This window comes from Hypanus sabinus, chromosome 15, assembly GCF_030144855.1.
Source record: "Hypanus sabinus isolate sHypSab1 chromosome 15, sHypSab1.hap1, whole genome shotgun sequence".
NCBI classification, from domain to species: Eukaryota; Metazoa; Chordata; class Chondrichthyes; order Myliobatiformes; family Dasyatidae; genus Hypanus; species Hypanus sabinus.
In genome coordinates, this window is record NC_082720.1 from 89,752,059 (window position 1) to 89,780,013 (window position 27,955).

The following is a 27,955-nucleotide window of genomic DNA, read 5'->3' on the forward strand; positions in this document are numbered from 1 at the left end:
GCTCAAACATGAGGCAGGGTGTGTGGCCGTCAGCCAGAGACAACATCTCATTCATTAAAGCCGATGGAGGTCTGTCTGCCAAGCCATCCAGGTACAATAAACGGGCAGCCCGCTCGCGCCGTGAGAGCCCGAAAGTCCTTAGGAGCAGGGCTTTGAATTCTGTGTACTTGCCGTCCGCTGGGGGAGACTGTGCGAACTCCGCAACCTGGGCCGCTGTGTCCTGGTTGAGGGAGCTCACCACGTAGTAGTAACAGGTGTCCTCGGAGTTTATCTGCCAAACGTGGAGTTGGGCTTCTGCTTGCTGGAACCATAGGTGAGGTCGTAGCGTCCAGAAGCTTGGCAGTTTCAACGAAACTGCATGAACAGATGCGGCGTTGTTCATCTCCGGTCCAAAATCGTTCGGACCGTCGGGGTCACCAGTTGTAGCGGTGTGCTACACACAGCGCTAAAATAACGACACGGAGTCGGTAAACTGCAATCAAAGATAATTTTATTCGAACTTCACAGCCTTGCTTTAAAGCCTCCCTCATCTCACCCTCCCCGGGCGTGGATGCTGTAAGGGACACGTACTCACAAACACCCCAGGCTTTTTCCCTTTGTTGGTGAAGCAGAACTGGCGCCCTTTTGGGACTGGCCTTTGTGCCGGCGCGCTGGCTATTTGTGAGCTGGTTCGAGTGCGCTAGGAAGTGGGTCACCACAGTACTTTCATAACCTTCCTCTTAACTAAGGTTTTTTTTTCGGTCCCTTGCTTTCAGCTCCTTTTTTTTGGTAGTAGGCATTAATATCTTCTGTTGCTAAGTGTATTTACAGTTTTGGGGGTTTGAATGTCCTGATTTGTACTCTCTATATGGTGTTGTGGTTGGTCTGGAGTTCTTTTTTTGTTGCGGGGCTTGGGGAGGATACTAATTTTACATGTCTTCAATTTGGATGCCTTCTCAATTATCTTTTTTTGTATTATATTATTATTGTATGTTCATTTTTGCACTGTATTAATGTTGTTCATTTTGATCTGGGTTTTTTTTCATCTGTAGCGATGTAGAAAATGTATAAAAAAACTAATTAAAAAAAAGGAAAAAAGAATCAGTCCCAACACAGAGCCCTGTGGAACACTACTAGTCACCGGCAACCAACCAGAAAAGGCTTTTATTCACACTCTTTGCCTCCTGCCAATCAGCCATTGCTTAATCTGTGAGAACCATAGAATCATTCCTCTCATACCATGCACTCATAGCTTGTTAAGCAACCTCAAGTGTGGCAACTTGTCAAAGGCCTTCTGAAAAAATCCAAGTACACAACATCCACCGATTCTCCTTTGTCTATCCTGCTTATTATTTCTTCAAAGAATTCCAACAGAATTGTCAGATAAGATTTTCCCTTGAGGAAAACATGTGACCTGTGACCTATTTTATCATGTGCTTCTGTACTGTAAGGCTTCATCTTAATAGTAGACTCCAACATCTTCCCAACCACTGATAATAGACAATAGACAGTAGGTGCAGGAGTAGGCCATTCGGCCCTTCTAGCCAGCACAGCCATTCACTGTGATCATGGCTGATCATACGCAATCAGTACCCCGTTCCTGCCCTCTCCCTTGACCCCGCTATCTATAAGAGCTCTATCAAACTCTCCCTTGAATGCATCCAGAGACTTGGCCTTCACTGCCTTCTGGGGCAGAGCATTCCACATACCCACTACTCTCTGGATGAAAAGGTTTTTCCGCATCTCTGTTCTAAATGGCCTACCCCTTATTCTTAAACTGTGGCCTCTAGTTCTGGACTCACCCATCAGTGGGAACATGCTTCCAGCCTCCAGTGTGTCCAATCCCTTAATAATCTTATATGTCTCAATCAGATCCCCTATCATCCTTCTAAATTCCAGTGTATACAAGTCCAGTTGCTCCAATCTTTCAACATATGACAGTCCCACCGTTCTGGGAATTAACCTTGTGAACCTACGCTGCACTCCTTCAATAGTAAGAATGTCCTTCCTCAAATTTGGAGACCAAAACTGCACACAATACCCCAGGTGGGGTCTCACCAGGGCCCTGTACAGCTGCAGAAGGACCTCTTTACTCCTATACTCAATTCCTCTTGTTATAAAGGCCAGCATGCCATTAGCTTTCTTCACCGCCTGCTATACCTGCATGCTTGCTTTCATTGACTGACATACAAGAACACTTAGATCTCGTTGTACTTCCCCTTTTTCTAACTTGACTCCATTTAGATAGTAATCTGCCTTCCTGTTCTTGCCACCAATGTGGATAACCTCACATTTATCCACATTAAACTGCATCTGCCATACATTTGCCCACTCACCCAACCTGTCCAAGTCACCCTGCATTCTCATAACCTCCTCCTGACATTTCACACTGTCACCCAGCTTTGTGTCATCAGCAAATTTGCTAATGTTACTTTTAATCCCTTCATCTAAATCATTAATGTATATTGTAAACAGCTGCGGTCCCAGCACCAAACCTTGCGGTACCCCACTGGTCACAGCCTGCCATTCCGAAAGGGATCTGTTAATCACTACTCTTTGTTTCCTGTCAGCCAGCCAATTTTCAATCCATGTCAGTACTCTGCCCCCAATACCATGTGCCCTAATTTTGCCCACTAATCTCCTATTTGGGACCTTATCAAAAGCTTTCTGGAAGTCCAGGTACACTACATCCACTGGCTCTCCCTTGTCCATTTTCATAGTTCCATCCACAAAAAACTCCAGAAGATTAGTCAAGCATGATTTTCCCTTCATAAATCCATGCTGACTCGGACTGATCCTTCTACTGCTATCCAAATGTGTCCTAATTTCCCCTTTTATAATTGACTCCAGCATCTTTCCCACCACTGACGTCAGGCTGACCGGTCTATAATTCCCTGTTTTCTCTCTTCCTCCTTTCTTGAAAAGTGGGACAACAGTAGCCACCCTCCAATCAGCAGGAACTGTTCCTGAATCTATAGAACATTGCAAAATGATTACCAATGCATCCGCGATTTCTAGAGCCACCTCTTTAAGTACCCTGGGATGCAGACCAACAGGTCCCGGGGACTTATCAGCCTTCAGAATCAACAGTCTATCCAACACCGTTTCTTGCCTAAAATAAATTTCCTTCAGTTCATCCTTCACCCTAGTTCCTTTGGCCACTATTACATCTGGGAGATCGTTTGTGTCCTCCTTAGTGAAGACAGATCCAAAGTACCTGTTCAACTCATCTGCCATTTCCTTGTTCCCCATAATAAATTACCTGTTTCTGTCTTCAATGGCCCAATTTTGGTCTTAACTTTTTTTTGCTATTCACATACCTAAAGCTTTACTTCCTCCTTTAATATTCTTGGCTAGTTTACTTTCGTACCTCATTTTTTCTTGGCGTATTGCCTTTTTTGTTATCTACTGTTGCTCTTTAAAAGCTTCCCAGTTTTCCGGTTTCCCGCTCATCTTTGCTATGTTATACTTCTCTTTTATTTTTATACTGCCCTTTACTTCCCTCATCAGCCACGGCTGCCCCTTTCTCCCCCTAGATCTTTCTGCCTCTTTGGAATGAACCGATCCTGCACCACCTACATTATTCCCAGAAATACCTGCCATGGTTGTTCCACTGTCTTCCCTGCTAGGGTATTGTTCCATTGAACTTTGGCCAGCTCCTCCCACATATCTCCATAGTTCCCTTTGTTCAACTGTAATACTGACACATCTGATTTTCCCTTCTCCTTCTCAAATTGTAGGTTAAAACATATCATATTATGGTCACTACCTCTTAATGGTTCCTTTACCTCGAGGTCCCTGATCAAATCCGGTTCATCGCACAACACTAAATCTAGAATTGCCTCCCTCCGGTAGGCTCCAGTACAAGCTGTTCGAAGAATACATCTCGGAGGCACTTCACAAACTCCCTTTCTTGGGATCCAGTACCATTCTGACTCTCCCAGTCTACCTGCATGTTTAAATCCCCCATGACAACTGTATCATTACCTTTGCGACATGCCAATTTTAACTCTTCATTCAACTTACACCCTACATCCAGACTGCTATTTGGGGGCCTGTAGATAACTCCCATTAGGGTCTTTCTACCCTTAGAATTTCTCAGTTCTATCCATACTGACTCTATATCCCCTGATTCTATGTCCCCCCTCGCAAGGGACTGAATATCTGAATATCATTCCTCACCAACTGAACCACCCCACCCCCTCTGCCAGTCAGTCTGTCCTTTCGATAAGATGTATATCCTTGAATATTCATTTCCCAGGCCCTGTCCGCTTGAAGCCACAACATCGTACTTGCCAATTTCCAACTGAGCCTCAAGCTCATCTACTTTATTCCTTATACTTCGTGCATTCATATATAATACTTTTAATTCGTTACTCCCCTCTCCTTTCATATCAATTCCTACTTCACTTGGCCATACTGTATGATCTCTTCTTGAGCTTTCTACTCCATTGATTCTGTTGTCCTTTTTAATTTTTCTTATTTTCACTTTCCCTTTAACTCCATCCTTATATTTCCAGTTCATCCCCTCCCCCCCCCCCACTACTTAGTTTAAACACATTTGTGTTGCAGTGGCAAACCTGTCTGCCAGAATGCTGATCCCCTGTCTATTAAGGTGCAACCCATCCCTTTTGTACAATTCATCCCTACCCCAAAACAGATCCCAGTGGTCCAAGAATGTAAATCCTTGCTTCCTGCACCAGTTCCTCAGCCACACATTCAGATCCATTATCTCCCTGTTCCTGCCCTCTCCAGCACGAGGAACTGGAAACAAACCAGAGATAACCAGCCTCGAAGTCCTGCTTTTCAGCCTTCTTCCAAGTTCTCTGAAGTCCCGCTTCAGAATGTCCTTCCACTTCTACCCGATGTCATTTGTGCCGACATGCACTACCACTTCCAGCTGTTCACCTTCACCCTTGAGGATTCCCTGCAAATGGTCCATGATGTCCTGGATCCTAGCACCAGGAAGGCAACACACCATCCTTAAATCTCGCCTGTTGCCAAAGAAACCCCTTTCAGTACTTCTTACTAATATTGGAGTATAAAAGTTGCATTGTTTGCTGTGTAACCAAAACTATGTAGTCAGCTTTGAGTTTGCTATTTGCTATGCATGTATCCAATTTAGTAGGAGAATGAAATCTTAAGAATGTAGATTATAATGGGGTTTTAATGACAGGTAGCTAAGAGATGTAGATTAGAACATGATTAAGTCAATGGGTAGAAACAATAGTGGCGGATGTACTTGCGATTCGCAATCGTAGACCAATTGGATATGCTAATGCAACTAAACAAGGAGATTGCTATAAAAAACGCTATGTACAAGGATCGGTGGGCAATCAGCGACTAGCCCAACGACTGTCTCAGCTTTGATTTTCAAATTAAAGGTTAATACTTCTCAAAGAATCTTCTGTGTCTCCTGGTCATTTGTGGGGCATGAGAAACCACGACAAAATTGGCGACCGCGGCAGGACCGGAAAGAGACCCGCAGAAAGGAAACAGCAGATTGGGGATGCTTCCCAGTCCTCTAGGGACCCCCAGAAGGCTAACAGAATTAAGCGTGCACCCAAACAAAAGGTAAGCGCTTTTGGCGACAATTTGGACTAAGAATTCTGTTGGTTTTGGGGAGGTCTTGGGTGTCTCAGAAGTGTGGAACCACTGCCGAAGAGTCTCTCCGGTCCAAAGAATCTGGCAGAATTGGGGGTTAACAGGAGGCTCAGAGGATTGATCAAGAACGCTGCAGTGAGGGTAAGTACAAATAAGCTAATAAGAAGTTAAGTGAAGAAAAATTCCACGTGGTGCTGGTAAGTCCCTGTGGATACCACTTCGTATGAAACGAAGGTCTGAACGGGCAGGGAAAGGAAAAATAGAGAAAATCCTCATGGATACCGCCTTAAGAGATAAGGGTCTGAATAGACGAGGTGCATAGATAAAATTCCTGTGGATACCGCTTCGTATGAAACAAAGGCCTGAACGGGCAGGGAAAGGAAAATAGAGAAAATCCTCCTGGATACCGCTTTAAGAGATAAGGGTCTGAATAGACGAGGTGCAAAGAGAAAGTTCTGTGGATACCACTCTGAGTAGAGGTCTGTACGGGCAGAACAGAATAGGAAACAAGGACAGTCTAATATATAGTTTAAAGCGCTGGTAGATAGACGATAGACTAGGCATGGAATTAGAGTAAATAATATTATCCAGTAAACGAACTATGGTTCTCTGAAATACCTTAAAAAGAGAGAGCAACATGACAGGTAAATGAATGGCAGTAGAGATTCTGAGCAAAAAAATCCCGGTAAATAAATATGAGATCACAAAAACTTCAGAAAAATGGGAAAAAAGAACCAAAAACCTGGTCACAAAATGGCCAAGAGGAGGAACGTTTGATTTAAGCTTGTGTGAAGAAATGGAGGCACTAATTAAAAATTACAAACCTAAAGATAAATCTAAGAAAAGAGGGCAAAAAAGAGAAGGAGAAATGGAAGTGCTAAAACTCTTCAGAACGGAGGGAGAAAGGCTGAGGAGGACAGGTAGAATATTGATTACAAGCGAGGAAGACACTAAGGTGCTGGAGAAACAGCCTGTTAGAGAGAGAGGAAGGTACAGTGAGAAGCTGGCTTCAGCTCCGTACCCGGATGTTAAAGAAACAGAAAAGCCCCCTCTCTATAATGAGGAAGGAACCCCTAAGCAGTGCCCCCTGCTGACAGGAACAGTAAACATGCAGGGAGAAGTACAAGTTTAGGATAATGAGGAGGAAAAAAGACAATACAAGAAAGAAAAAGCAGCGATATGGAAGGAGATACAGGCAGAAAGGATAAAGGTGGAACAGGCAAAGAGAGAAATGAAAGAAGAGATTGAACAGATGAAATACTTGAGAGAGGAAGAGTATGAGGTGTATCGGTTATACCATAGAAATAAACAGACTAGAAAAGAAAGTGGTTCATCAGGGCAGGAAGAGATGAGGCATTCAAGAGGAAGTGGAAAAAAGATAGATGAGAGTCTTGGAGAAACACAAGAGAGAAGGGAATCAAGCACGAGTAAGGATCATGGAGTCCCTGCCACAGGTGTACAGACATGGACAGGAAGAAAGAGATGGTGACTCATTGGAGGAGCAAGAGTTGTGGAGAGAGAGAGGATGCGCAAATTTGTGGGGAAGAGGTGGGAGGCAGAAGCCTAGAAGAGCAGAAGGAGGCAGTAGGGAAGTGACTTGCAGAAATAGAGAGAGAGCTAGATAAGTTACTGAGAGGAGATGCGAAAAATACTCCAGGGGCCAACCAAGTATTGAATCAGGACAGAAAGGAAGGACTCCACAGGGAGACTGAGTGAAGAAGAGGACCCCGAAGAAATTTGTGTGGGAGGCAGTAAAGACATACCCTGAGACAGATGGGGAGTCAGGCGAGGAAGAGAGCCAGGGCAGGTGGGAAGAAGGAAGAAGAATGATGCCGATGTTAGTTAAAGGATCAGGACAAGTGCAGTATATCCCTTGGGGATCCCAGGACCTAGAAGGGCTGAAAAACACTCTGCCCAATCTACATGAAGGAGCAGGGAAATGGATTAGAGCCTTTGAAGAAGAAACGGCGGGACGATTATTGGCTATGGGAGATTTGAAAGCACTATTGATAAGGTTGATGGGAACCTTCAAATTTAGCAAACTAATGTAAATGGCTGGCATAGTAAACTCGAACGACCCGAGAACTGATGGAGACCGGTTTGACTGAGTGAGGCAGAGGGTATGGCAGGCCCTCAGGAAGCTTTATCCACCCAGAGTGGACCCCAAAGCCTTAAAGGGGGATCCACTGGGAGACACTGAAAACTCAGCAGCCTACGTAGAAAACCAGTTGACAAGGTGGAGACTGGAGACTGAGCAAGAGGTGGAAAATAGCTTATTTATCACCACACTGTTCCGACATAGCATTCTGGAAGCAATGCCTCGGCAAGTAAAATCCAAACTGGAGGAAGTGGTTGGGCTAACGTCAATGACCCCACAAGAATTTAGAGACCACGTAGTCCATGCGGTTGAGAAATACCAGAAAGACAAACGAAGGTTGGCTGAGCAGCAGGAAGAGGTGCAAAGAAAGTTAATACAAATGCAGCTCGAAGAACTCAAAAAGAAGGAAAAAGAGAAAAGCAAAAAGATGCTGCCAGCAACCACCGGTCCAAGTACAGCCATCGAACTGGATGAAGCACCGCTATATGGAGGAACTGATCATACTGTAAGGCAAGGGCCGGAAAACCCCATGCCAATAATCAACGTCTTTGGAGGAGCATTCCCACAAATGCCCCATCAGGAACAGACTAAATTCAAACAGCCCAGACAGGACTGGAAGTCCCAAGGAGGGGGACAGAGGAGCTATGGGCAGAGGGGACCAGTGAGGAAACAGGGGGAAAGAGAGGCAGAGAGATTGTGCTGGGGATGTAATCAGCCAGGTCAAATGAGAAGAGATTGTCCGTTTACACCATGGCCTGTCACACACCAGCAGGAACTGATAAGAAAAGAACTAAAGTTTAGCCAACGACCAGCCCCCACAGGCCCAAGCGGACCTGTGAACCCCATGCGAGGTATTAGGGGTGCCCCGAGAACTCGAGTGGGAAAGGACATTACCCAATGATAACAAGGGAGGCAGACGAGGAACCCATTGTTCAGGTTATGTTAGAAGGGCAACTAACACCAATGATGGTAGATACTGGAGCCACGTACACTTGTGTAGAGCCACAGTATGCCCTTCACCTTCCCATGTCAGGAAAGTTTATTAAGACGGTAGGGTTCTTGGGGAAAACACAGTTGACACGGCTCCAGTGCAGTTGAGAATGGGAAATAAAGGAATTGTTTTGCTGGTGCTAGTATTTAAAGGAACTCCGATTAATTTGTTAGGCAGAGATGCCTTATTGAAACTGGAATTAAAATTAGAATGCACCAGAAATGGGCTGAGTGTGGAAAGAGCAGGGGCTCAATTGATAGTGCGAGAAGACAAGAAGGCTAATGTCTTTTGGATAGGAGACAACGCAGATCAGATTCAGGAAACCTGGGAAAAATGGAAAAAGGGCATGCAGGCTATATTACCCAGGGCTGTAATGCCCAAATCTGAGCTACATTGTACAGTGATTTTTGATGAGACTCAGAACAGAGAGTTAGAGGAGAGGTGGCACCTGGAGGCATGTACCCAACAGCACCTGGAAGGGGAGGCTGTGATAATTGGAAAGCAAGGGGCAGCTTTACAAGTTAAGTGGAACACCTTTTTAGAAAAATGGTACAGGATACCGGAGGCTGCGCCCCACGTAACGTTGTTGGTAAACAAGGGATATCAGTCTAAGGACTTAGGACCCTTAGTTAAGAGTGCTTAAACCATAACAGTGTGGATCACGGCAAAGGTGTGGATATCAGAAGACAACAATTGCATTAAAATAATGGTAAGTGTAGATATGGTAGAGACAGTGATAGAGGTCAAAATAACTCCCCAACCACACATGCCATTGCTGGGAAAGGAAAGAGGCCAGCAGAAAGATAGGTTAGATGAGTTGCCGTCTATTCTGTGGTCACAGCGTGACACGAACGTAGGGAAAATAAAAACAGCTAGTCTGGTGGAAATAAAGCTGAAAAGGGGAGCAATTCCACCCAGGAGACCACAATACCCTCTAAGACCAGAAGCAGAAGAGGGAATAGCATCGACAGTGCAGGGGTTGCTTGAAATAGGAGTGCTTAAAAGAACAAACAGTCCATGCAATACACCATTGCTGCCGGTCTTAAAAGCAGATAAATCTAAGTGGAGATTGGTGCATGATTTGCGAGTGGTAAATGATGTGGTAGAGGACTGGCCAGCGGTAGTCCCCAACCCACACACACTTTTGACTAATGTTCCACCAGAAGCAAGTTACTTTTCAGTGATTGATTTGTGTTCGGCTTTCTTCAGCATTCCTCTGGCCGACCAGTGTCAGTATCTGTTTGCATTTACTTACAGAGGTGCTCAGTATACCTATACCAGAATGCCGCAAGGGTTTAAACATTCACCACACGTTTTTAATCAGGTGTTGAAGGCAGACCTAGAGGGCATACCATTGGAAAGTACATTGTTACAGCATGTGGATGACCTGTTGATTTGCTCCCACAGTAAGGAACAGTGTGAGCAGGACACTATAACTCTGTTAGAGAAGCTGGAGCACAGAGGACATAAAGTATCCAAAAAGAAACTGCAATTTTGCACGCAGCAAGTGGAATACTTAGGCAGGGTAATATCCAAGGGAGTGAAGGTGATAGCACCAGATCAGATTGAGGCAATAACTAAGGCCCTAAAACACCAGACTGTAGGGCAGATGATTATGTTTTTGGGAATGGCAGGGTACAGCTCAGATTGGATAGGAGAATATGCTGAGATTGTGGCACCTTTGAGAAAGATAATGAAAGAAGCAGGACATACCAATTTGAAGAACGGCTTACAGTGGAATGGAGAGGCGGAGAGAGCTTCCAATACTATGAAGCAGGAATTGCAGTCAGCACCAGCATTAGCTTTGCCTGACTACGAGAAGGTTTTTCATTTGTATGTATCCAACCGACAGGAGGGTTATGTCACAGCGGTTTTAACACAAGAGACAGGCACAGGAAAAGTAAAGCAGCCGATAGCATACTACAGTACGAGACTAGATGAGGTGGCTCGGGGTATCCACCCTGTTATCAGGGATTGGCGGCGCTATACTATGCATATGAAAAGGCATCATCTGTAACCCTGGGCTATCCTGTGACTCTGTACACACACCACAAAGTAGCAGAATTGCTGGGAAGAGGGAAATTTGTGCTGACGCCAGCCAGGATAGCAGCATATCAGATGCTATTGACATTTCCAGACATAACTATACAGAGATGCACTACCAGTAATATAGCTGATTTTGTCCCTTTGGTCTATGAAGGAGAACCCCATGATTGTTTAGGGAAGACGATGGCGTTTGCCAAATTGAGAGCAGATTTACGGTCAGAACCACTAGAGGGAGTCAGCGGGAGACGCTCATGGAGTGACTACTGTTTTAGATTTGCTCCATAACCTTTTATTTTTTTTAACCTTTGACCACCCTTATCCAACTTATTTTTACCTACACCGAAAGTTTTTTGCTATTTTTTTGAACTTATTGTTAAGAGTTTATTGTGAATTTTCAAAGATATGCAAACAGAAATGTCTCTTAGATCTAAAGGACGAGAACCTGGGCGCAATCCGAACGGTAATGGAAAGAAGCAAGCTCATCTCCAACACACTGAATTAACTTAAGAACTGTTTATGGAGGTTTTGGATAAAAAAATTTGATGAACTACAACAAATTTTTAAACAAGATATAAAGGCTTTTCAAGATTATATGTTTAAGACGGATTCAGTAATTAACCAGCAGCAAGTCCCTATCGCATCTCTGCCAGAAGATGCTCGGAAACGAGATTTGACTATTGAAAAGCTGCAATAGGATTTAATTTCGACCACTAAACTGGTGGAAACACTTAAAGCCAAGAGTGTCAATTTTGAGAATCGGTCCAGAAGGCAGAACCTACGTATACTTGGTCTCCCAGACGGCATAGAAAAAGATGACCCTTCAAAATATTTTGCTCAACTATTAAAAGAAGCGTTTCCGTCGGTTTTCCCAAATGATCCTCCATTATTGGATCGCGCACATAGAATTTGGCGTCAATCATTGAGTGCTACAGCTAAACCTTCGGTTGTAATTGTCCGGTTTCATTATGTACACGACAAAGAACAACTTATTCGTGTGGCTCGGCGGGCAGGAATGGTTAAATTTCAAGATTTGGTTTGGTTTGGTTTGAAGATTTTAGTCCTGAAGTTATGAAAAAAAGGCTTCTTTTTAAACCGCTGATGGCTGAATGGTATGAGAAAAATTTGAAACCTGCGCTCTTATACCCTGCGAAGCTTAGAATCTCTCTGCCAGAAGCAAGAAGTTATCTGGAGAAGAACTTCCCTACTGTACAGACACCAGTCTCTAATAAATGAACAATTCTGATCGTGTAAGATGGTTCTCGATTTCTTACACCAGATTTAACCTTTGGTTATTGGTGTAGGTTTATCCTATACTTTATATTTAAGTTAAAGTGTGTTTTCGTCATATTAATCACTTTGTTTTATACACTTTAACCATTATACTACATTCTTGACTATTATTCTTGTTCCTTGGAAGGTATATTTTTAACCCTTCGAAGGTGAATTTTTTTTATTAAGATGGTGGTTTTTTGAAAAATATTTTTGGTTTTGTTTAAGATGGTGTTATTTTTTTCTCTCTCTTGTCTTCTTCCTACAATGCATCACTTATCATAGCTTAAATATTTTTTGTTTTGTCTGGGCCATAGCCCGATTTATAAGCTTTTAGTGACTATATTCTTTTTTTTTACAACTAACTATATTTAGAAGTATGGTTTTTAGTATAGTGACTTTAATTTTTAAAGTCGGGGTGTTTTTTTTTATATATATCCTTTATATATGGAGTGGTCTTCCGCTGACATGGGGGTTGAATTAATCTCATTTTTTCCTTTTTCTCACCATATTTTGGCATTTTCTTATCTTTTTCTTGTAGGGGTGGGGCTTAATTTGTTTTCTAATTTCACTTTTCCTTCACCAGCTTGTTTTAGTTTTTTCATTTGGGCTGTTTTTGAACTTCAAATATATCTGCGTTGTCCTCTTCCGGGTGCATGAGTTTATAATTTGGTTAACCCTTTCTATACCAAAGGGTTGATTTTAGAATTATGGCTCAGACCATTAATTTTGTGTCTTGGAATACTAATGGTTTAAATCATCTGATTAAACGAAAGAAGATTTTCAAAGTATTCCAAAGACTTAATGCTCATATCATTTTTGTACAAGAAACTCGTGAGGAAGGAGGACAAATTTCACTTTTTTAAGTCTTGGCAGGGTCAACAGTATCATTCAAATTTGAATGCCAAAGTAAAAGGAGTTTCAATTTTTATTGACTCCTCTACTGCATTTGTTCAACACGATATCTTTTCAGATCCGAATGGTACATTTTTGTTAATTATGGGTTTACTTTGTAATAAAAGGTTGCTTTGGTTAATGTTTATGCTCCAAATGTGGATTGTCCTGATTTTTTTAAGTCCTTATTTACTTCCTTACCCAATCTAAATGAATATAAATTAATAATGGGTGGTGACTTTAATTGTTGTTTAAATCCTTTGATGGATAAATCTTTATCTATTCAGACTTTACCCAATAAGTCGGCCACTTGTATTAACTCCTTTTTGACTGATAATGGAGTTTTTGATGTTTGGAGATTTCGGCATCCTAACGACAAAGAGTTTTCTTTTTTCTCACATGTTTATCATTCTTATTCGAGAATTGATTATTTTTTTTATTGACTCTTGTTTTATTCCATCGGTAATTGGTCGTAATTATGATATTATAGCTATCTCTGACCATGCTCCATTAAAACTTTCTATTAAATTTACGGATACAGCTTCTAATGTTAGACAATGGCCATTTGACTCTACCTTACTGCAAGATCCGGACTTTATTAAATTTATGAAGGAACAGATCGATTTCTTCTTTTCAACTAATTCCACAGATGATATCTCTTGCGGAACACTTTGGGACACTTTTAAAGCGTATATACGTGGACAGATTATCTTTTACTCCGTTGGTTTGAGAAAACGCATTAAGAAGGAAACTCTTTTATTGGTCGATAAAATTAAAGGGATTGATAAGAAATATTCCATCACTCCTAGTAAGGAGCTTTACAAACAAAGGGTCGAACTTCAAATGGAACATAGTTTATTACTTACATCTCTGATTGAAAATCAATTAATGAAAACCAGATCTGATTTTTATATACATAGTGATAAATCAGGTAAACTGTTAGCTAGTCAGCTGAAGAATGCTTTGGTTAAACGTCAAATCACTAAGATTCGTCAGCAGAATGGGGATTTGACTGTTAACCATGATGAGATAAATAAGTCATTTCAAGACTTTTATACCTCCCTGTATCAATCTGAATTCCCTCAGGATCGTAATACCATGTGTGATTTTCTTGGGAAATTAAATTTCCCAAGATTATCATCCGATGGTCTTTTAATATTAGATACTCCTATTACGGTCGCAGAAATTAAAGGGGTTATTTCCTCAATAAATTCTGGGAAAGCACCAGGTCCAAATGGGTATACAGTAGAATTTTTAAAAATGTTTTTCCGCTACTCTTTCTCCTTGGTTATGTAGGGTTTTTGAGGAAGCAATTATATTGGGGAATTTGCCAAAATCTTTTTATAGAGCTTCCATTTCTTTAATATTGAAGAAAGATAAAGACCCTACTGGCTGTGCATCCTATAGACCAATATCTTTATTGAATGTAGACTCCAAGATTTTTTCCAAGTTACTGGCATCCAGGTTAGAGAAGGTATTACCCAAAATTATTTCAGAAGATCAAACCGGATTTATTAAAAATCGCTATTCTTTTTTCAACATTAGGAGATTACTGAATATTGTTTATACTCCCTCACATTGCACTTCAGAATGCGTGATTTCATTAGATGCGGAGAAAGCATTTGATAGAGTTGAATGGCCTTACTTATTTAATGTGTTGAAGAGGTTTAATTTTAGTCTGACATTCATTTCTTGGATTAAACTGATTTATCACACTCCAGTAGCCTTAGTGTTTACTAATAATCAAAGATCTCCCTTTTTTCGCTTATTTCGGGGCACTAGACAAGGATGTCCTCTTAGCCCATTACTATTTAACATTGCTTTAGAACTTTTGGCAATTGCCATCAGAGAATCACAGGATATTTTGGGCATTAATCGTGGGACAGATATTCATAAGTTACCTTTGTATTATTATTCATTTCTAACCCTAAGAAATCTATTCCAGCAGTTCTATCATTGTTGGGTCAATTTAGTGAGTTTTCTGGGTATAAGTTAAATCTTAATAAGAGTGAATTGTTTCCTTTGAATAGACAGGTCCCAATATATGGAAATTTACCTTTTAAATTAGTTAATAACTCTTTTATTTATTTAGGGATCAAAATCACAAAAAACCATAAAGATTTATTTAGGTTTAATTTTCTACCCTTAATTGATCAGATTAAAGGCTTGTTTACTAAGTGGTCACCATTATCTCTATCTCTAATAGGCAGGATTAATGCTATTAAGATGGTTATTTTACCTAAGTTTTTATATATTTTTCAAGTGGTACCAATTTTTATTCCGAAATCTTTTTTTTTTACTAATGTTGATTCAAAAATTTCCTCATATATGGCAGAATAAAAATCCCGGGTTAGGTAAAATATATTTACAGAAGACAAAGAAGGAAGGTGGGTTAGCATTACCTAATTTCAGATTTTATTATTGGACAGTTAATATTAGATATTTGTTATGTTGGTTGAAAGACTGGGGTGGATCTTTTAGCCCTCATTGGGTAAGTTTAGAAATTAAATCAGTACCAGGTTATGCTCTGGGTTCTATTTTAGGGACTTCTCTCCCTTTTGCTCTTTCTAAATTGCCGAAACGAATTGACAACCCGATAGTTAAACATACTTTACGTATATGGTTTCAATTTCGGAAATTTTTCGGGTTGACTCAATTCGTTTTAAATAGTCCTATTGTATCTAATTGCTTTTTCCACCCTTCCATTATAGATCAAGCTTATTCGGCTTGGAAAACTAAGGGATTACTAAGATTCTCTGATTTATTTTTGGACAATTGATTTATGTCTTTTGAGCAATTATCTAATAAATATAATTTGCCTAGATTTCTTTTTTTAGATATTTACAGATTAGGCATTTTTTAAGTACTGTACTTCCTACGTTTCCAAATTTTGTGCCTTCAGATATTTTGGAGAGTTTGTTTGAATTAAACCCTTTGCAAAAAGGGCTTATATCAAAACTTTATAATATAATTATGAAGATACGTTCAGAGCCCCTTTATAAGACCAAAAATGAGTGGGAAAGAGACCTTAATCTTATTATTCCTAATGAGAATTGGGATAGAATTCTTCAATTAGTTAATACATCTTCGATATGTGCCATTCATTAATACAATTTAAGGTCGTACATAGGGCCCATATGTCCAAGGATAACTTAGCTCATTTTTACTCTTATATAATCCTATTTGTGATAGATGTCAATTTGAAATCGCGTCTTTAACTCATATGTTTTGGTCATGTCCACTTTTGAAAAAAATATTGGAAAGATATTTTTGATATTATCTCTGCGGTTTTGAATATCGATTTACAACCTCATCCTATTACCGCAATTTTTGGTTTACCAATGATGGACTCACTGCATTTATCTTCTTCCACCTGTCGAATGATTGCATTTCTAACTCTGATGGCTAGAAGATCTATATTGTTGAATTGGAAGGAAATTAATCCTCCCACTGTATTTAATTGGTTCTCTCAAACTATGTTATGTTTAATTTTAGAAAAAATTATAAGTGGTGTATTCAATACTTCTATTAAATTGGAAAAGATATGGAGACCATTTATTCAATATTTTCATATGATGTAATATGACCCCGTTCCAAGTTCATTTGTCTTTCCAGCTTTTAGCTTATGTATGTTGAGAGGACCGGAAGTGACGACATTGATGATTATGTATTCTTGTCAGATATTATAAACAGCTCTTTTATTTCCTCTTCTAGTTTTTTTTTCTTTTTTTTTGTCTCTTTTTTCTTCTTTATTAGTTATTAGATTAGAAGGGTAGTTAATTTTGTATTATATATATTTTTTTTCTTTTTTCTGTTTTTTTTATATCATATATTACAAAATATCTAGACTCACTATGTTCATACATATACTGTATGGTTCATGTTTTGGTAAACTCATTTATACTGTAACCATTGCTTATGTATTTTTTCATCTGTAATGGGAATTTGTATGTTTGTAATTTCTTTATTAATATATCATTTGTATTTTGTTCATATTATTATTAATAATAAAAAGATTGAGAAAGAAAGAACCACTAGAGGATGCAGAGAAAAAAGTTCTGTTCATAGATGGCTCTTGTTATAGGGATTATGATGGAAATCATGCAGGGTTCTCAGTAGTGCAGCAGGATCAGTCGAGCTATAAGATTATTAGAATGGAGTCCTGTCCCTAACCGTGTTCTGCCCAACTAGCGGAAATCAAAGCCCTGACAGCTGCGTGTGAAATGATGGAAGGTGAGAAAGCAGACATCTATACTGACTCAGCATATGCTCATGGAGTATGCCATTTGTTCGGGGCAGTGTGGAAACAGAGAGGTTTTAAAAAAAGGTAGTGGAGATCCCATATAACATTGTCAGCGAATTCAAGACTTAATAAAAGCCATGATGAAACCTAAAGCATTGGCTATAGTAAAATGCCAGGCACATAAAAAGGGAAATGATATAATAACAAAGGGAAATCAAGCTGCTGACGAGGCAGCCAGAAAAGCGTCTGGATGTACATCAGCTGTCATTGTCCCCCAGGTAAGCCTAGCTCCAGAACCTGTGGTAGAGGACCTAAATGAAATACAACGTGTGGCAACTTTGGCAGAACAGACAATGTGGAGACGAAGTGGGGCCAAGCAGAACCCGAAAGGCTTGTGGAGCATGGAAGACGGTTTGTTGGTAGCGCCCACCCCTCTACTGACAATTCTGATTTCAGAAGCGCATGGGATTAACCATTGTGCAAGGGGGGAAGTAATAAAGAAAATAAAGAAGGATGGTTTTTGGTCACCTTATTTACAGGCTTCAGTGGACTTTGTCTTGCCACAGTGCGAGGTATGCGCACAGAATAATGTTCGGAAGGGAATTACAACCCCAATTGGTCACATTCCTGTACCTGAAGGACCACTTAAACATCTAGTGATCAATTATGTAGACATGATAAAGACAATGAGAGGGAAAAGATACATGCTGGTAGTAATTGATCGATTTAGCAGATGGGTGGTACCTTCAAGAGATCAAGGGGTAAAGACAGTGGTAAAATTTCTGACAAATGAAGTGATCCCAAGGTTTGGAATACCTACAGAAGTTAGCTCAGACAATGGTTCAGCTTTTATCCAAAAAGCAGTCAAATTGGTACTACAAGCGCTGAGGATAAAGCAAAGATTTGGATGTGTATACCACCCTCAGTCGCAGGGCATGGTAGAGAGAATTAATGGAACCCTGAAAGCCAAACTGAACAAAATTTGTGCAAACACTAAACTTAATTGGGTCGATGCTTTACCATTAGCATTGATGAGTTACCGCATGCAAACTAATCGAATGACATGCCTGACACCGCATAAGATGCTCACTGGGAGGCCCATGCCAGTGCCCCAGCGAAGAGGGCCGTATAAAGGACCTAGTTTGGAACAATTGGAAATAGAATTGAAACAATACATGCAGCAGCTAACTATGATACATAGGTCTATTTATGCTCAGGAAAAACAGAAAGAGCCGGAGACCGTACAAGGGGAAGGACCGATCAAACCAGGAGACCAGGTTTACGTGCGAGTTTTTCGGAGAAAGTGGAACGAGCCAAAAAGGGAAGGACCCTTTACGGTGACCAAGGTATCACCCACCGCAGTTCAGGTAGAAGGACGCTCCACCTGGTACCATCTGAACCACTGCACGAGGGCAGTCCCGCAAGGGCAATCAGGTGAAGTGTCCGAGGTAAGTGATGTGGAAGAGCAGTTAGCGGGAGACAGACAGGAGGAACAAGAATCTGACACTGCACCTCAGGAGTTTGACCAATTAGTAAGGGAAATTTTTGCTTGAGGACAGGCCTGAAGACCCTCAGGATGTGGTGGTGAATAGTAGGGCTTCTTCAGATAATGGGGATGAGCTGGGAATGACCAGTCATGCCCCTGGGGACAAAGCACCCACATACTCCAGTGCAGACTTGGAAACCATTAGTGTGGCAGATACGGAATGGGACTAAGACCCCACAGAACCGACAAAAAAGAAGTAAGAGGAGCACAACACTTACCTCCCCGCCATGGTTACAGACACGTACTAATCAGTGGTATCAATGGGCAACTTACACAGCAGGAATGATGAAGAGACAGAATTGCTACCTGTGCTCAAGGGAAAGCCCCACTCAGCATGTAGTTCCCATGCCTTATAACTCCTCCACTTGCACGCGGTGGCGAAGAGAGTATACAGAGCAATGTGAACGACAGTGTTCAGGTTCGATTAAGGCTTGCTTCTTGAAGCTTTGTGTTAAAACAGATTCCTGCTATCAAAGCTGTATGAGAAACGCACCAATGTGCCCTTATTGGTGTATGTTATATCAGGCTTCCTCGCAGTTTGATCAACGCAAGCTTGCCTCTGACTGCAACTACAGCAGACCATGGGCTGTAAATAAAAGAAGCAAGACACCTACACTGGAACAGCTTATAATGCAGTATAAGTTGAGCTATGAATGATTTACGAGGAAAGGTGCTCGTCCAGTGGGTCATTTCAGAGGTAGCTGCACTCAGATGTGGGATGTAACCCCAGGCGAAAGACACATAGTAGGTTCCCCTCCACCTGAAGGTGCATTGGACGCACAGACCATCCCCTTAGCGGACGCCTGGTGGCTGTGTGGTGAGGAAGGAGGTCTAAGATCCACACTTCCCATCAATTGGGCAGGCACGTGTACACGTGTTATGCTTCTTCAAAAAGTTATAGTATCCCCTGAAGTACACTTCAACACTGATATCTCTGAACAGCAGACACTATTGCGGAAAAGGAGAAAATATGAACCCAACTCGACGATCTGGATAGATAGTATAGGACAGCTGAGAGGTATACCTAATAAATTTAAGGCGAGAAATGAGACTGCTGCAGGCTTCGAAACATTGATAGGAACTATTAAGAATGTTGAATGGATAAATTATATATATTACAATCAGCAAAGATTCATCAACTACACCAATGATGCACTGGAGGCCTTGGGAGAACAGTTAGATGCAACTAGCAAAATGGCGTGGCAGAATAGACAAGCATTGGACTGGCAGTTGGCAGAAAAAGGAGGAGTTTGTGTGATGTTTGGAGAGAAGTGCTGTACTTTTATACCAATTAACACTAGTCCAGAAGGATCATTTACTAAGGCAATGTATAAGTTGAAAAGTCTAAGAAAGGAAGTTAAACAGAATGCAGGGTCCGGACATCAGTTATTTGACTGGTTAGAAAGTAGACTCAGAGGATGGGGAGCATGGCTGACTAAAATGGCAATAACTGTCAGTATTGTACTGTTGAGCAGTGTGCTTGTGCTGTGCTGTTTTCTTCCTTGTCTCAAGTCTCTTGTAGTGCGTGCTGCAACCAAACAATTTCCAATGCTCATGGCAATTACTGAAGCAAGCTTAGTGGAGAAAGAAACACCGAAAATGTATCGTTACAGCCTACAACACCTGCAGGATGAACAAGAGCAGAACAACAGTGTGGGAGTAGATTGTAAGGACTTCTGAGTTTTTTTCCATCTCAGGTACAAAGGGACAGGTTTTTAGCTCAGCGGCCCAGGGTAACAGGGAGAGAATACTTTGAGGTCTTGGCGCAGAAAATTATAGTTTAACCAGAGATTTGGGAATAAGTGCTTGAGTTTATTGGGGCTTTTGTGCGCGGACTCTTAGTCTTCTTTCTCTGTGTGAGACCCTATGGGTCTCAAAGGGGGGATATATTGGAGTATAAAAGTTGCATTGTTTGCTGTGTAACCAAAAACTATGTAATCAGCTTTGAGTTTGCTATTTGATATGCATGTATCCAATTTAGTAGGAGAATGAAATCTTAGAATGTAGAAGATAATGGGGTGTTAATGAGAGGCTAGCTAAGAGATGTAGATTAGAACAGGATTAAGTCAATGGGTAGAAATAGTGGCGGATGTACTTGTGATACGCACTGTAGACCAATTGGATGTGCTAATGCAACTAAACCAGGAGATTGCTATAAAAAAACGATATGTACAAGGATCGGTGGGCAATCGGCGACTAGCTCAATGACTGTCTCAACTTTGATTTGCAAATTAAAGTTTAATACTTCCTGAAGAATCTTCTGTGTATCCTGGTCATTTGTGGGGTACGAGAAACCACAACACTACGGAGTCCCCTACTACCACGGCTCTTCCTGATGTCTGACTCCTCGGTTCTGCTTCTGCACCAACTTTTGGCTTGCAGACCTGTCCGCCTCTCAGACTGGCAGTATTTTCTGTCCTGACAGCTTCCAAGAGGGTGAACCTGTTTACGAGAGGTACATTCCCTGGGGTCTCCTGTACTTCAAGCACCCTTTCCTTCCTCATCGTCGCCCCCTTTCTCTCTTCTGGTATCCTCGGTGTAACGACCTCACTGTAGGTCCTGTCCAGAAAACTCATTTTCGCGGATAAACCTGAGGTCATCCAGTTCTTTCTTCAGTGCTGCAACATGCTCCTTCAGAAGCTGAATCTGGACACACTTTCCACAGCTGTAGCAGCCGGGGGCACCATCAGTGTCCCTGACCTCCCACATCATGCACGTAGCACACTGAATCAGCTTAGCGGTCATGTCTTCACCCTCTCCAATTGTGCCTGGCTTAATCTCCTCCCTCAGCCTCCTCGCCGAAGACTCTCGAGCCAAAGACTAGCACTTTTTACACCAGGCACTTTACTCGACCAGGCCGCTTCCCGACAGGCTAATGCTGATGTCAGACTAACTGGCCTATAGTTTCCTTTCTTCTGCCTCGCTCCCTTCTTGAAGTGACGTTTGCAAATTTCCAGTCTTTCAGAACCATCCAATGATTCTTGTAAGATCATTACTATTGCCTCCATGATCTCTTCATCGACCTCTTTCAGAACCCAAGGGTGTACACCATCTAGTCCAGGTGACCAGTCTACCACTTCCCAAGAACCTCCTATCTAGTAATGGTAACTTCACATGACCCCCAACACCCAGAACTTCCATCAAAAACACTAGTGTCTTCCACAGTGAAGACTGACGCAAAATACTTCAGTTTGTCCGCCATTTTGTTGTCCCTCATTCCTACCTCTCCAGCATTGGTTTCCAGTAGTACAATACAGGTAGTCCCTGAGTTACAAACATCCGACTTACAGTCAACTCATAGTTACGAACCGAGGAAGGAGAATACCATATGCCATTTTAAGTCAGAATGCAACGCTGTCCGCCATTTTCAGTCAGATCGCAATGCCGTCTGCCATTTTAAGTCGTTGCTGTTGACACTGTGTTGAGTGTTTAACTTTGTATTTGGCTTAAATTTTTCTTAATAAGATTCACCCTGACTCCGCCCTACCCCCGATCTGGTCGGCTGGTGGCACAGTGAGATCAGCGCCGAGCTCGAGTTCGATCCAGTGACAGACCGCTCCCGTGCTGGGTTGATGTCGATCCAGTGATTCCCGTACCATCCGTGCCGGATTGATGTCGAGCTCACAACTCGACCTCGTAAAAAAAAAACAGTCACCTCTGGTTTAAATTCCCATGCGGAATATTGTGGAGGATCAAATACCCAAACCCAGCACAGCCCCCACTTGTCCCATTTAGCCTGTATCAGTGTGGTGGTCTAGGACCCAGCGGAGCTCGGGACCCGCCGCCCGCAGTGTTTCTGTTCCATTGACGGGAAGTGATCACAATTGAAAATAAAGTGGAAATAATAAAGCGTTTGGAAAGAGGTGAAACACCATCGGTCATTGGAAAATCGTTAGGCTACAGTCGGTCAACGATTGGAACAATTTTAAAGGGTAACAGATACAGTGAGAATAATGGAGCATGTGAAAGGCCCTGCCCTGATGAAAGCTACAATTATTACTAAAGAATGCAGTGGTTTAATTATTGGAATACATACATTTCTTAAGTGTTTTATATGCATAGAAAGGTAAAATATATATTCTATACTAAGACAAACGTTTGACTGACGCTAAACAATACCGGATGTACTTGTTCCGACTTACGTACAAATCCGACTTAAAGACGGACTCAGGAACGGAACTCGTACTTAACCCGGGGACTACCTGTATCCACTCTTGTCTCTCTTTTACATTTTATGGTATCTGAAGAAACTTTTGTTATCTTCTTTGATACTATTAGCTAGCTACTTTTGTATTCCATCTTGGGGTACAAATGCAGACAGAACAAAGAGTCAAATTATGCCATAGGCAAAATTCAAAAGGATGAAAAATGCAGGACTGAAGGTGCTGTATTTAAATGCACGCAGCATTCGGAATACGGTGGACAAACTCATGGCGCAATTAGAGACTGGTTGGTGTGACGTTGTGGGCATCATTGAGTATTGGCTGAAATAAGATACAAGATATTAAGTGGAATAGACAGAGTGGACAGCCAGTGCCTCTGCCCCAGGGCACCACTGCTCAGTACAAGAGGACATGGCTTTAAGTTAAGGGGAGGGAAGTTCAAGGGGGATATTAGAGGAAGGATTTTGGTTGGTGGTTGGTTGGAAGGTTGGTGCGTGGAATGCACTGCCTGAGTCAATGGTGGAGACAGACACACTAGTGAAGTTTAAGAGACTACTAGACAAGTATATGGAGGAATTTAAGGTGGGGGGTTATATGTGAGGCAGGGTTTGAGGGTCAGCACAACATTGTGGGCCGAAGGGCCTGTAATGTGTTGTACTATTCTATGTTCTGTATAAGACCATAGTTGGGAGCTCAACATCAAAGGATATAGTTGATATCAAAAGGACAGGCAGGAAGGCAAAGGCAGTGGTGTGGCTCTGTTGGCAAGAGAAGAAATTACGTTTTTAGAAAGAGGTGACAGGGTCAAAGAATGTTGAATCTTTGTGGATGGAGTTAAGAAAAAACATTATGGGAATCATATATAGGCCTCCAAATTGTGGCCAAGATGTGGGTTTAAGATTGAAAAGGAAGCTGGAAAGGCAAGTAATAATGGAGATCACACAACTGCACTGGGAGACTTCAATATGAAAGGGGATTGGGAAAATCTGGCCGGTGTCAGATTGTAAGAGAGGGGATTTGTTGAATGACTACGAGCTGGCTTTTTAAAGCAACTTGTGCATGAGCCTACTTGGGGAAAGGCTATCTTAGATCGAGTATTGTGTAATAACCCAGATCTTATTAGGGTGCTTAAAATAAAGGAACCCTTAGAAGGCAGTGATCATAATATGATTGAATTCATCATGCACTTTGAGAAGGAGAAGCACAACTCACATGTATCAGTATCACAATGGAGTAAAGGTCATGGACCCTATTCAGTGGAATAAAGGAAATTACAGAGGCATGAGGCAGAAGCTTGCCTGAGTGGATTGGAGAGGGATACTCGTGGGAATGACAGCAGAGCAGAGATGCTTGAAGTTTCTGGGAACAGTCCACAAGACCCAGGATAGATATGTCTCACAGAGGAAGAAGTTCTCAAATGGCAGGAGTAGGCAACCGTGGCTAACAAGGGAAGTTAGGGACTGCATAAAAGCCAAGGAAAGGGCATATAAGGTAGCAAAAGTGAGTGGGAAGTTGAATGATTGGGAAGCTTTTAAAATCCAACAAAAGGCAACTAAAAAAGCAAAAAGGGATAAGATGAAATATGAGGGCAAACTAGCCAGTAATATGAGGGTAAGTTGATGGAGAAGATCCTGAGAGGCAGGATTTATGAACATTTGGAGAGGCATAATATGATTATGAATAGTCAGCATGGCTTTGTGAAAGGCAGGTCGCACCTTATAAGCCTGATTGAATTTTTTGAGGATGTGACTAAACACATTGATGAAGGAAGAGCAGTAGATGTAGTGTTTATGGATTTCAGCAAGGCATTTGACAAGGTATCCCATGCAAGGCTTATTGAGAAAGTAAGGAGGCATGGGATCCATGGGACATTGCTTTGTGGAATTAGAAAAGGCTTGCCCACAGATGGCAAAGAGTGGTTGTAAACGGGTCATATTCTGCATGGAGGTCGGTCACCAGTGGTGTGCCTCAGGGATCTGTTCTGGGACCCCTGCTCTTCGTGATTTTTATAAATGACCTGGATGAAGAAATGGAGGGCTGGGATAGTAAATTTTCTGAGGACACAAAGGCTGGGGGTGTTGTGGAAAGTGTGGAGGGCTGTCAGTGGTTACAGTGGGACATTGATAGGATGCAAAACTGGGCTGAGAAGTGGAAGTTGTTCAACCCAGATAAGTGTGAGGTGGTTCATTTTGGTAGGTCAAATATGATGGCAGAATGGTAAGACTCTTGGCAGTGTGGAGGATGAGAGGGATCTTGGGGTCCGAGTCCATAGGACACTCAAAGCTGCTGTGCAGGTTGACTGTGTAGTTAAGAAAGCATACGGTGCATTGGCCTTCATTAATCTTTGGATTGAGTTTAGGAGCTGAAAGGTAATGTTACAGCTATATAGGACCATGGTCAGATCCCACTTGGAGTACTGTGTTCAGTTCTGGTCGCCTCACTACAGGAAGGATGTGGAAACCATAGAAAGGGTGTGGAGGAGATTTACAAGGATGTTGTCTGGATTGGGGAGCATGCCTTAGGTTGAGTGAACTCGGCCTTTTTTCCTTGCAGTGACAGAGGATGAAAGGTGACCTGATAGAGGTGTATAAGATGATGAGAGGCTTTGATTGCGTGGATAGTCAGAGGCTTTTTCCCAGGGCTGAAGTGGCTAACATGAAAGGACACAGTTTTAAGGTGCTTAGAAGTAGGTAGAGAGAAAATGTCAGGGGTAAGTGTTTTTTTTTAAAAAACGCAGAGAGCAGTGAGTGTGTGAAATGTGCTGCCAGCGACGGTGGTGGAGGCCGATGCAATAGGGTCTTTTAAGAGACTCCTGGACAGGTGCATAGAGCTCAGAAAAATAGAGGGCTATGGGTAGCCCTAGGTAATTTCTAAGGTAAGGACATGTTTGGCACAGCTTTGTAGGCCAAAGGACGTGAATTGTGCTGTATATTCTAATAATGTAAAGCAGAATGCCAAATGTTTTTTCGGTTATATAAGGAGTAAAAGCGAGGTGAGAGTTGAAATTAAATCATTGGAAAATAACATTGGTAAGGTAGTAATGGGGGACAAAGAATTGGCAGATGAATCTATCTTCACTGTGGAAGACACTAGCAGTAAGCCTGAGGTCCATGAGTATCAAGGAGCAGGAGTGGGCGCCATTGCTATTACAAAGGAAAAAGTGCTGGGCAGACTCAAAGGTCTTAAGGTGGATGTCAGATGGACTATATCCCAGAGGTTGCTGAAGAGATAATGGATGCACTGGTCATAATCTTTGAATCACTTGATTTGGCGTGTCCTGGAGGACTGGAAGATTGCAGATGTCACTCCTCTCTAAGGGAAGAAGTCAAAAGAAAGGAAATTATAGGCCAGTTAGCCTAACCTCAGTGGTTGGGAAAGTGCAATTTATTATTAAGAATCAGGTTTTGAGGTACTTGGAGACGATTGATGAAATAAGTCAAAGTCAGCATGGTTTCTGTAAAGGGAAATCTTGCCTGACAAATCTGTTAAGAGTTCTTTGAGGAAGTAACAAGCAGGATGGACAAAGGAGAGGTAGCGGATATCATCTAATTGGATTTTCAGAAGGCATTTGATATGGTGCCACACGAGGCTGCTTAACAAGATAAATTCTTATGGCATTACAGGAAAGATACAAGCAGAATGGATGACAGGCAAGAGGCAGCGAGTGGGAATAAAGGGGCCTTTTCTGGTTGGCTGCCGGTGATTAAAGAGTCACTGTTGGAACCACTGCTTCTCAATTGTTTGTCAATGATTTAGATAATGGAATTGATGACTTTGTGGCAAAGTTTGCGGATGATATGAAGATAGGTGGAGGGGTTGGTAGTGCTGAGGAAGCAATACTATTGCAGCAGGTCTTAGACAAATTGGAAAATGGGCAAAATGAGTCCTCACGCAAAGCTCCCAGAAGGTTAATTTACAGGTTGAGTCTGTGGTAAAGAAGGCAAATGCAATGTTGGCATTTATTTCAAGGGGAATAGAATACAGAAGCAAGGAGATAATGTCGACCCTTTATAAGACACTAGTCAGGCTGCACTTGGAGTACTGTCAACAGTTTTGGGCCCCTTATCTCAGAAAGGATGTGTTGTCATTGGAGAGAGTCCAGAGGAGCTTCATGAGGATGATTCTGGGAATGAAGGGATTAACACATGAGGAACATTTGGTAGCCTTGGGCCTGAACTCACTGGAACCTAAATTGCATTAAAACCTACCAAATATCAAAAGGACTAAATAGGGTGGATGTGGAGAGGATGTTTCCTATGGTGGGTGTATCCAGAACTAGATGGCACAGCCTCAAAATTGAGAGGTAACCCTTTAGAACAGAGATAAGGAGTAAGTTTTTTAGCCAGAGAGTAGTAAATCTATGGAAAGCTCTGCCGCAGACTGCAATGGCAGCCAAGACCGTGGGTATATTTAAGGCAGAAGTTGATTGTTTCCTGATTGGTCAGGGCATCAAAGGATATGGCGAGAAGGCAGAGATATGGGGTTGAGTGGGATCCGTGATCAGCCACGATGGAATGATGGAGCAGACTCGATGGACTGAATGACCCACTTGTAAAGGTCATACCTTTTCCAGATCTCAATGACCCATAAATGTGAACCCTTGCTTCATGCATCTGTTCATCAGCCACACATTCACCTGCAAATCATCCGATTCTTGCCATGGCTGTGGCTTGTAGCCATCGGGCTCCTGGACCATCTGCAGTGCTGAACTGGCTCAGTGGCAGTGGACTCACTTTTGAAGGCTCTACAGTTTGTGTTATGTGTATTATTTACTTTTTTATTCTTTGTAAGATTTATTTTTTTTTGCACATATTAGATGTTTGTCAGTCTTTGAGGTGTATCTTTGATTTGTGGCTGCCTGCACGAAACAGCCTCAAGGTTGTATATGGTATACATACTTTGAGAATAATCATACTGTGAAGCTTACCTTCAGCACTGACTGTTTCTCTCCACATAATTTGCAGTTCCATTTCTTGCTCTTTTTAACCTAAAATGGAAAAAAAACTTAATTAAATGTCATTAAAATTGTACAAGTTTCTTACAAAAATATGATAGAGACATAGAGTGGACAGCTGGGGGGTTTTCCCCCAGGGCAGAAATGGCTAATACAAGGTGGCATAAT

The 27,955-nt window shown here is 41.9% G+C and overlaps 1 protein-coding gene across 2 annotated transcripts in view; it reads right to left on the minus strand.

Annotated features, from left to right (window-relative positions):
* Positions 1 to 27,955, minus strand: part of mrnip (MRN complex interacting protein) — a 72,334-nt gene that overhangs the window by 30,799 nt on the left and 13,580 nt on the right. For both annotated transcript variants that reach the window (XM_059990700.1, XM_059990699.1), the window contains exon 2: positions 27,761 to 27,820. In XM_059990700.1, coding sequence (XP_059846683.1) covers positions 27,761 to 27,820 — 60 coding nt within the window. The remainder of the gene's footprint in view (positions 1 to 27,760; positions 27,821 to 27,955) is intronic.